An 11,070-nucleotide genomic window follows, 5' to 3' on the forward strand; every position below is an offset into this window, starting at 1 on the left:
TTTTCTTTTCCTCTCTGGGGTCTTTTTTCAATACTTTGTATGTGTTATTGTCTTGGAGCATGGTTTCCATCTGTTTGTGATATGTGTCTTAAACAAAAAACTTTGTCTGAAGACAAACATTTTGCACCTACACTACCGTTCAAAAGTTTGGGGTCACATTGAAATGTCCTTATTTTCAATGAAGATAACTTTAAACTAGTCTTAACTTTAAAGAAATACGCTCTATACATTGTTAATGTGGTAAATGACTATTCTAGCTGCAAATGTCTGGTTTTTGGTGCAATATCTACATAGGTGTATAGAGGCCCATTTCCAGCAACTATCACTCCAGTGTTCTAATGGTACAATGTGTTTGCTCATTGGCTCAGAAGGCTAATTGATGATTAGAAAACCCTTGTGCAATCATGTTCACACATCTGAAAACAGTTTAGCTCGTTACAGAAGCAGATTGAGTTTCTGGAGCATCACATTTGTGGGGTCAATTAAACGCTCAAAATGGCCAGAAAAAGAGAACTTTCATCTGAAACTCGACAATCTTTTCTTGTTCTTAGAAATGAAGGCTATTCCACAAAATTGTTTGGGTGACCCCAAACTTTTGAACGGTAGTGTGTATATTTGAGAAGACAAGATAACACACTCACTTTACTAATTAGATCTTATGCAAGAGCTGTATAGTCTTTCAAACCACAACTACAATAATGAACAAATTGTTTGATGAATACATTATTGTGAATGTACCTATAGAAGAGTGGCATACTAGCAGTGGTAAGATATGGGTTAGTCATTGAAATATTATGCACATGATTGTGTTATTCTGTTCAATTCAATTTGCTTGGATGCACTGTTCCATGTAAATCTGAAGCAAACATACTCTACTGTCAGGCTCTCAATTCGGAGAACAAGTACATAGTGGAAGAGTTCCAGATACCTCCTCTGAACTTGGGAGACCCAGAGAGCGGCTACTTGACAGAAGCCAACTTGCTGTCAATCTCTCTCCGGATTGGACAGGATTGGCACATTATTGGCATCAATCTGGGGTTAAAATACCAGGAATTAGAGCGCATCCAGTACAAATACAGGTTAGTGCTGGCAAACACACAAAAACACGTTTAATCACAGTGGCTCCAGAAATGTTGCAAATACTAAGCTTTTCTGTTTATTTTACTGAATTGCTGAGTATCATTCATACACACAACAGAGCCTCTTCATGTATTTATGTTTTTTTCACCAAGTTTAAGGGAAATCTATACTACAGAAATACAAACCCCGTTTCCATATGAGTTGGGAAATTGTGTTAGATGTAAATATAAACGGAATACAATGATTTGCAAATTCTTTTCAACCCATATTCAATTGAATGCACTACAAAGACAAGATATTTGATGTTCAAACTCATAAACTTTATTTATTTTTTGCAAATAATAATTAACTTAGAATTTCATGGCTGCAACACGTGCCAAAGTAGTTGTGAAAGGGCATGTTCACCACTGTGTTACATGGCCTTTCCTTTTAATAACACTCAGTAAACGTTTGGGAACTGAGGAGACACATTTTTGAAGCTTCTCAGGTGGAATTCTTTCCCATTCTTGCTTGATGTACAGCTTAAGTTGTTCAACAGTCCTGGGGTCTCCTTTGTGGTATTTTAGGCTTCATAATGCGCCACACATTTTCAATGGGAGACAGGTCTGGACTACAGGCAGGCCAGTCTAGTACCCGCACTCTTTTACTATGAAGCCACGTTGATGTAACACATGGCTTGGCATTGTCTTGCTGAAATAAGCAGGGGCGTCCATGGTAACGTTGCTTGGATGGCAACATATGTTGCTCCAAAACCTGTATGTACCTTTCAGCATTAATGGTGCCTTCACAGATGTGTAAGTTACCCATGCATTGGGCACTAATACACCCCCGTACCATCACAGATGCTGGCTTTTACACTTTGCGCCTAGAACACTCCGGATGGTTCTTTTCCTCTTTGGTTTGGAGGACACGACGTCCACAATTTCCAAAAACAATTTGAAATGTGGACTCATCAGACCACAGAACACTTTTCCACTTTGTATCAGTCCATCTTAGATGAGCTCAGGCCCAGCAAAGCCGACGGCGTTTCTGGGTGTTGTTGATAAACGGTTTTCGCCTTGCGTAGGAGAGTTTTAACTTGCACTTACAGATGTAGCGACCAACTGTAGTTACTGACAGTGGGTTTCTGAAGTGTTCCTGAACCCATGTGGTGATATCCTTTACACACTGATGTCGCTTGTTGATGCAGTACAGCCTGAGGGATCAAAGGTCACGGGCTTAGCTGCTTACGTGCAGTGATTTCTCCAGATTCTCTGAACCCTTTGATGATATTACGGAGCGTAGATGGTGAAATCCCTAAATTCCTTGCAATAGCTGGTTGAGAAAGGTTTTTCTTAAACTGTTCAACAATTAGCTCACGCATTTGTTGACAAAGTGGTGACCCTCGCCCCATCCTTGTTTGTGAATGACTGAGCATTTCATGGAATCTGCTTTTATACCCAATCATGGCACCCACCTGTTCCCAATTAGCCTGTTCACCTGTGGGATGTTCCAAATAAGTGTTTGATGAGCATTCCTCAACTTTATCAGTATTTATTGCCACCTTTCCCAACTTCTTTGTCACGTGTTGCTGGCATAAAATTCTAAAGTTAATGATTGTTTGCAAAAAAAAAAAAAAAGTTTATCAGTTTGAACATCAAATATATGTCTGTAGCATATTCAACTGAATATGGGTTGAAAATTATTTGCAAATCTTTGTATTTCGTTTATATTCATTTTCCTAACTTATATGGAAATGGTGTTTGTAAATACTAACACAAACATGATGGTATTTCTTCTAGGGATGGTCTGATCTGATAGTTAGGATTGTTATTGCTCTGATGCTGGCCAAATATGCTTGAACAACTATTGGAAAAAATATATAACCAAAACCCAAACTATAATGTAAATGGTCAACTTTGCACAGCTTACCGTCAACAGAAAGGCAGCAGCTGCAGGACAATGTAGCACAATAGCTAGCAAACACTTTTAGTTGGCCTCATATCAGCTATGTGGAGGTACTTCACATACAGAGAAAGTAAAAGAGCTGAGTGCAATTCATGCGACGCAAGTTAGTCAAGGGGCAACATTTCAACACCCAACTTTTTTTTTTTTTTAAACATTCCTCATTTTGGAGCGTAGAGTGTTATGCACGCAATCCAAAAGGTGGTGCCAAATGACTCTACTCTAAATGTGTCGGAGCTTTTCTTCCTGCCACTCTTACACCATTGACTTGGAGGATTTTAAGGTATTGATGATCAAGTCCTCAAATACATTTTGACCAGTTAAGAAGTAACATAAACAAAATAAATGTGAAATATAATTGTGCTAAATATAAACGTGCTAAAATGTATATTGTTTGCCATAAAAAAAGATTGTCTTTTATTGTTCCAAAGGGGTCTCTAAAGCAATTGAATCCCAAAATAAATTGTATTGTCACCTATTCTGCTTACTGAAATATTTTATTAAGATACATAAAAACATGTCAGACCAAAATACAATTACAGTATTATGTTTAAAGCACTTACAGATGAATATGTAAGAGATGAAATGGTGGCGTGCATGTTAGTGCAGCTAAAAGAGTGTAATACCTGAGAGTGATATGTGACGTGACTGCAGAAATTGCAGCGAATTCTGACCGTTTTAATCTGCGCTGTCAGATTCTGCTAAACCATCTGGGGCATTGCAGGAGATTACACATACATGCTGATGCTCATCTGGCCCTCCCCCTGCGGCTCATGCTTGCATGGCGCATCCCGCAGGCGTACCAGCAAAAGAGACAACATTGATGCCATGATTTAGAGAATTAGGAATACATTTTATGAAATATTGGGGTTCTTTTTCATGTCTTTGCTGAGTTTAGTTAGTGTGATCAATATTTACAGAATACACGTGTGTACATTAATGTTTCTAATTTAGCAGTGTCCAAAGCACTTAGCAATACTTATGAAGTCTATTTATCCAGATGGTGGCTTTAATATCATGTTTACAAACCCCGTTTCCATATGAGTTGGGAAATTGTGTTAGATGTAAATATAAACGGAATACAATGATTTGCAAATCCTTTTCAAGCCATATTCAGTTGAATGCACTACAAAGACAACATATTTGATGTTCAAACTCATAAACTTTATTTTTTTTTGCAAATAATAATTAACTTAGAATTTCATGGCTGCAACACGTGCCAAAGTAGTTGGGAAAGGGCATGTTCACCACTGTGTTACATGGCCTTTTCTTTTAACAACACTCAATAAACTAATTGTTGAAGCTTTGAAAGTGGAATTCTTTCCCATTCTTGTTTTATGTAGAGCTTCGCTCGTTCAACAGTCCGGGGTCTCCGCTGTCGTATTTTACGCTTCATAATGCGCCACACATTTTCGATGGGAGACAGGTCTGGACTGCAGGCGGGCCAGGAAAGTACCCGCACTCTTTTTTTACGAAGCCACGCTGTTGTAACACGTGCTGAATGTGGCTTGGCATTGTCTTGCTGAAATAAGCAGGGGCGTCCATGAAAAAGACGCCGCTTAGATGGCAGCATATGTTGTTCCAAAAGCTGTATGTACCTTTCAGCATTAATGGTGCCTTCACAGATGTGTAAGTTACCCATGTCTTGGCCACTAATGCACCCCCATACCATCACACATGCTGGCTTTTCAACTTTGCGTCGATAACAGTCTGGATGGTTCGCTTTCCCTTTGGTCCAGATGACACGATGTCGAATATTTCCAAAAACAATTTGAAATGTGGACTCGTCAGACCACAGAACACTTTTCCACTTTGCATGAGTCCATCTTAGATGTTCTCGGGCCCAGAGAAGCAGGCGGCGTTTCTGGATGTTGTTGATAAATGGCCTTAGCTTTGCATAGTAGAGCTTTAACTTGCACTTACGGATGTAGCGACCAACTGTATTTAGTGACAGTGGTTTTCTGAAGTGTTCCTGAGCCCATGTGGTGATATCCTTTAGAGATTGATGTCGGTTTTTGATACAGTGCCGTCTGAGGGATGGAAGGTCACGGTCATTCAATGTTGGTTTCCGGCCATGCCAAGAGTGGAGTGATTTCTCCAGATTCTCTGAACCTTTTGATGATATTATGGACCGTAGATGTTGAAATCCCTAAATTTCTTGCAATTGCACTTTGAGAAAGGTTGTTCTTAAACTGTTTGACTATTTGCTCACGCAGTTGTGGACAAAGGGGTGTACCTCGCCCCATCCTTTCTTGTGAAAGACTGAGCATTTTTGGGGAAGCTGTTTTTATACCCAATCATGGCACCCACCTGTTCCCAATTAGCCTGCACACCTGTGGGATGTTCCAAATAAGTGTTTGATGAGCATTCCTCAACTTTATCAGTATTTATTGCCACCTTTCCCAACTTCTTTGTCACGTGTTGCTGCCATCAAATTCTAAAGTTAATGATTATTTGCAAAAAAAAAAAGTTTATCTGTTTGAACATCAAACATGTTGTCTTTGTAGCATATTCAATTGAATATGGGCTGAAAATGATTTGCAAATGATTGTATTCCGTTTATATTTACATCTAACACAATTTCCCAACTCATATGGAAACGGGGTTTGTAGTTTGGTTCTTGCCTCCACTTGATGTGGTGAAATGTGACGGTCTTCTCTCCTCACTAGGGACAGTCTTGGTGCAATGGTACTGGACATGCTCTTCCAATGGGCCCAAGGACAGACGAACGCCGGGCCCGGGGCTGTTTCGCGATTGGCGGCTGCCATGATTGAGAGCGGCAGGAAAGACATTGCAGATGAGCTGGAGGACATAGTCTGCCTAGGAAGGCAAAAGTACAATGAGTCACTGAGAAGAGTGGGCCTCGAGGCGGAGGAGCAGCCCCCTCCGTGAAAGTCAGCAGGAGAGAAACCCTCACTGTGTGCAGGTGGCCGACACGTGACTTCCTTATTTTAATGTGCCCTTGTTTTAGCTACACAACTGTACTCTCAGATGCAGGAACTGCCAGACAGAAATGCTGTTAAATAAAAAACAAACAACTGAAGCCCCTTTTCAACTCACTCTAATTAATGTAAGCAATACATGAGTTTTTAACAAAATAAAAACCTGTCACATTTGACAATATTGACTGATACTTACCCATGCTTTCATTCAACCATGTTGTCTTAACACTTTGCATCCATTTGACTCTCAATTGAACTAACGTTGAACCGCATAGGTTCCACTATGAGCTGGCAGGATAAGCAAACACTAGTATCTGTTGCTCTTTTTCTCAGGTCAAACTATTGTACCATAAGAGCAAGACAAGGCTGAATTTTTTTTAAATAATTCACTTAGAAGCCATTTTAGCTACCTGTCAGTTTCACAAAATAATGTGATGCTCTAATATTGTTGCAATATTTATCCCATTCCTGTCATTATTGTTCCACTTGTTAACTGATCACTCTTAAAGCATCATTTGATAAACAAAGTAGGGACAGGTAAGCAATTGTTTTACTCAACTCAAAGACATTGGGATTTTTTTTTTCACAAGTAGTACCAATGGCAAGATTAATGCAGAGAAAATATACTACACTCTAGTTGCACTTGGAGGTATTCAACACGTTTTGTCAATTACTTTCATTTTCAAAATGCACAAACCTTTAATGGACAGCCAATTGAATAATTTCTAAAGCTATTTTACTCACTACCAAATGGCATATACCTTATTGCAGTGAAACTTGCCAAGGAACATGTAAGCAAATATTAACATTGCTGTATGTATACTTTTGACCCAGCACATTTGCTCACATTTTCAGCAGACTCATAATAAATTCATAAAAGAACCAAACTTCATGAATGTTTTTTGGGACCAAAAAGTATGTGCTCCAATCACTCTATCACAAAAAAACAAAAGTTGTAGAAATGATTGTAAACTCAAGACAGCCATGACATCATGTTCTTTACAAGTGTATGTCAACTTTTGATAGATACCATGGGGGTTAAATCATTTTGGTTGCAACCATACATCACTTGAAGGGATTTACTTTATGTTGTGATGTCTTAACCCCCATCTCTTTGCAAGAAATGTCCACGTTGAATTCTATATACCAGTGTTTTTCAACCTTTTATGAGCCAAGGCACATTTTTTTAGTAAAGAAAATACGGGGGCACACCACCAGCAGAAAAGATGGATAGATAGATAGATAGTACTTTATTGATTCCTTCAGGAGAGTTTCCTCAGGAAAATTAAAATTCCAGCAGCAGTGTACAGAATTGAGATCGAATTAAAAAAAAAAAGGTTCATAAATGAAACTCCACCAGGTCGTCGTGCCTTATTTTGAGTCTGTCGTTGTTTTCCTGTGTGTAGTGCTTTAGTTCCTGTCTTGCGCTGTTATTTTGGCGACCCTTCCTTTCTGTTTTGTTGTTTGTTTTCCTGTCGCAGCTTCACGCCTTCCTTTGAGTGCTGTTGCCTGACCTGCTTTGTGTTAGCAATCGAGACTATTTTAAGTTGTGCGTACGCTATCCTTCTTTGTGGGGACACTGTTAATTGTCATGTCATGTACGGATGTACTTTGTGGACGCCATCTCCGCTCCCCACGCTGTAAGTCTTTGCTGTCGTCCAGCATTCTGTTTTTGTTAACATTGTCGCAAGTTCAGTTTTGCTTTCGTTTTGCATAGCCATCCCTAAGCTTCGGTGCATTTTCCTTTCCCTTTTGTTCATTTTTGGTTTAATCATTGTATACCATTTTACCTGCACGCCGCTGTGCTCTGCATATCGGGGTCACGACAAACCATACTCGACGCGTTCCGACTTGTACATGAACTACCTGCTGCCGCCTACTGACGTGGAGTATTACATGGTTAACCTACCGAGCTCTATACAGCACAGACACTCGTTAACGGCACATTATTTGCAGATTATAATTATTGATTTCCAATTAGGTGAAGTTGCAAAATTTCCCACGGCACACCAGACAATATCTCACGGCACACACGGCACAGTGGTTGAAAAACACTGCTCTATTCTGTACATACGAGTCGTTCATAAAACGTTACTATTATAATGCACAAAACAGGAAACCATAGTTGCACATCAGAGCATTTAAGTCAGGATAGTCGTAATGGCTTTCTTTCTGCTAATATTTTCTTCTTGCTCATCCTGTAGATCAGGGGTGTCCAAAGTGCGGCCCGGGGGCCATTTGCGGCCCGCAGCTAATTGTTTACCGGCCCGCCACACATTGTGGAAATGCTATTGCAAAAATAAATAAATAAAACATTAAAAAAAGTGGAATGAGGTGAAATCTAACTAGACAAAGTTGCAATGTTGACACAAAGCTGCCATGCAGGCAGTTTTTTTTCTCTTCCATCCATTCATTTTCTACTGCTTGTCCCTTTTGGGGTCGCGGGGGGTGCTGGAGCCTATCTCAGCTGCATTCGGGCGGAAAGCGGGGTACACCCTGGACAAGTCTTTGTCTATCTTTATTTTTCTTTTTTTTGCCGTTGCTAAAACCCCCCCCAAAAAAACAATGTTATAATGAATTATTGACCTGTTCAAAGCTCCAATTATTTCAAATATTTCACTTTAAAATGTTTTATGTGGAAAATATTGCATATATTGTGTGGTTTCCATACAAAAACACCAACGTTTTATTTGACAGAAGAGCATAAAACAAACAAAATAATAGTTCAAACGTAAAATCGACAGATGTATCTGAAGTTGATCTCGTCACTTAAGTGTTGAAAGTTAAAAAAAACAACTAATAAAAATGTATCACTTTATGAGTGGGGCACCTTTTGTATCCTAAATATATTTATTGGGATTTTATTTATTTTCACTGTGATTACTCAAAAATAATAATGAATTGAAATCAATGTTGTCCTGCATTATTGATCTTTTTAAGGCTCTAATTACTTCACATCAAACATTGCTTTCTGAATGTTTTGGGCAGTGGGGGAAATACAGCATATCTCAGTTTTATTATAAAAAACAAAGTTGTCTTTGACAGAAAAGGCATAAAAGCTTTTATTTTTTTATTTTTTACTTTATATCAACCTTAAAGGCCTACTGAAATGTTATGTTTTTAATCGTATTTTAAAATGGGCCGCGGGGCCATTAAAAAATTACCTGCGGGCCACAAATGGCCCCCGGGCCGCACTTTGGACATCCCTGCTCTAATCCTAACCAAATAACTCTAAATTAAGTCTTTATTACTTAGAATATGTTCCCCTAGTGTCCAAATAACTCTAAATTAAGTCTTTGTTACTTAGAATATGTTCCCCCTAGTGTCCTAATAACTCTAAATTAAAGGCCTACTGAAATGATTTTTTTTATTTAAACGGGAATAGCAGATCCATTCTATGTGTCATACTTGATCATTTCGCGATATTGCCATATTTTTGCTGAAAGGATTTAGTAGAGAAAATCGACGATAAAGTTCGCAACTTTTGCTCGCTCGTAAAAAAAAGCCTTGCCTGTACCGGAAGTAGCGTGACGTCACAGGAGCTAGTATTCCTCACAATTCCCCGTTGTTTACAATGGAGCGAGAGAGATTCGGACCGAGAAAGTGATGATTACCCCATTAATTTGAGCGAGGATGAAAGATTCGTAGATGAGGAACGATGGACGTATCTTTTTTCGCTCTGACCGTAACTTAGGTACAAGCTGGCTCATTGGATTCCACACTCTCTCCTTTTTTTATTGTGGATCACGGATTTGTATTTTAAACCACCTGGGATACTATATCCTCTTGAAAATGAGAGTCGAGAGCGCGAAATGGACATTCAGTGCCTTTTATCTCCACGACAATACATCGGCGAAATGCTTAAGCTACGAGCTAACGTGATAGCATCGTGCTTTAACTGCATATAGAAACAAAAAAATAAAGCCCTGACTGGAAGGATAGATAGAAAATCAACAATACTATTAAACCGTGGACATGTAAATACACGGTTAATGCTTTCCAGGCTGGCGAAGGTTAACAATGCTGTGCTAACGACGCCATTGAAGCTAACTTAGCAACGGGACCTCACAGAGCTATGCTAAAAACATTAGCTCTCCACCTACGCCAGCCAGCCCTCATCTACTCATCAACACCCGTGCTCACCTGCGTTCCAGCGATCGGCAGAAGGACGAAGGACTTCACCCGATGCGTTTGGCCGCCCGGAGACGTAGGAAGTCAAGGTGAGGTCAGCGGCTAGCGCGGCTAGCGCGGCTAGCGCGGCTAGCGCGGCTAGCGCGGCTAGCGCGGCTAGCGCGGCTAGCGCTCCAACAAAGTCCTCCTGGTTGTGTTGCTGTAGTCCGCTGCTAATACACCGATCCCACCTACAACTGTCTTCTTTGCAGCCTTCATTGTTCATTAAACAAATTGCAAAAGATGTCCAGAATACTGTGGAATTATGAAATGAAAACAGAGCTTTTTGTATAGGATTCTACGGGTACTATAACTTCCGTTACTCGGACTTCGTCACGCGCATACGTCATCATACCGCGACGTTTCAGCCGGATATTTCCCGGGAAGTTTTAAAAGTCACTTTATAAGTTAACCCGGCCGTATTGGCATGTGTTGCAATGTTAAGATTTCATCATTGATATATAAACTATCAGACTGCGTGGTCGGTAGTAGTGGCTTTCAGTAGGCCTTTAAGTTGATATACTGTAGATATTTACTGTAAGCGTTAAATTAAAAATAGATAATAATAATTTGACTTGTTTTTAACATTTTAATGACTTAGAGCCTTTATGGTCCCCGGGAGCCCTAAATGTAAAAAAACAAATAAAATCCATATATTTTGTTATGGTTTGAAAATAAAACATATCAAAATAGCCCATGCATGCTTTAATTTTTCCGTGTGCGGCCTTCAGTGGAAAAAGTTTGGACAGCCCTGCTGTAGATATACTAGTGCATATTTATGGCTGCTCAAGGTCACCATAGCAAAGGCCTGCCATCCCCATCCCCCCCCATCCCCATCCCCCATCCCTACACCTTGTTCTGTACAAAATGCATGTGCACTTCCACTATCAACCACCAGAAGACCCCTTTTTAATTCAAGCCATTCTCCATGGAC

At 39.8% G+C, this 11,070-nt stretch overlaps 1 protein-coding gene across 4 annotated transcripts in view; it reads left to right on the forward strand.

Annotated features, from left to right (window-relative positions):
• pidd1 (p53-induced death domain protein 1) overlaps window positions 1-6,792 on the forward strand; it is a 38,415-nt gene extending 31,623 nt beyond the window's left edge. For 3 of the 4 annotated variants that reach the window (XM_062035584.1, XM_062035586.1, XM_062035585.1), the window contains 2 exons: window positions 883-1,079; window positions 5,694-6,790. In XM_062035584.1, the coding sequence (XP_061891568.1) occupies window positions 883-1,079; window positions 5,694-5,916 (420 nt within the window). In that variant the 3' untranslated portion in view covers window positions 5,917-6,790. Of the gene's footprint in view, window positions 1-882; window positions 1,080-5,693 lie in introns of all 4 variants that reach the window. The other variant, XM_062035587.1, reaches the window with a different exon arrangement.
• The last annotated feature ends 4,278 nt before the right edge of the window (window positions 6,793-11,070 follow it).

The sequence above is a fragment of the Entelurus aequoreus genome, linkage group LG24 (assembly GCF_033978785.1).
Source record: "Entelurus aequoreus isolate RoL-2023_Sb linkage group LG24, RoL_Eaeq_v1.1, whole genome shotgun sequence".
Classification (NCBI taxonomy): Eukaryota; Metazoa; Chordata; class Actinopteri; order Syngnathiformes; family Syngnathidae; genus Entelurus; species Entelurus aequoreus.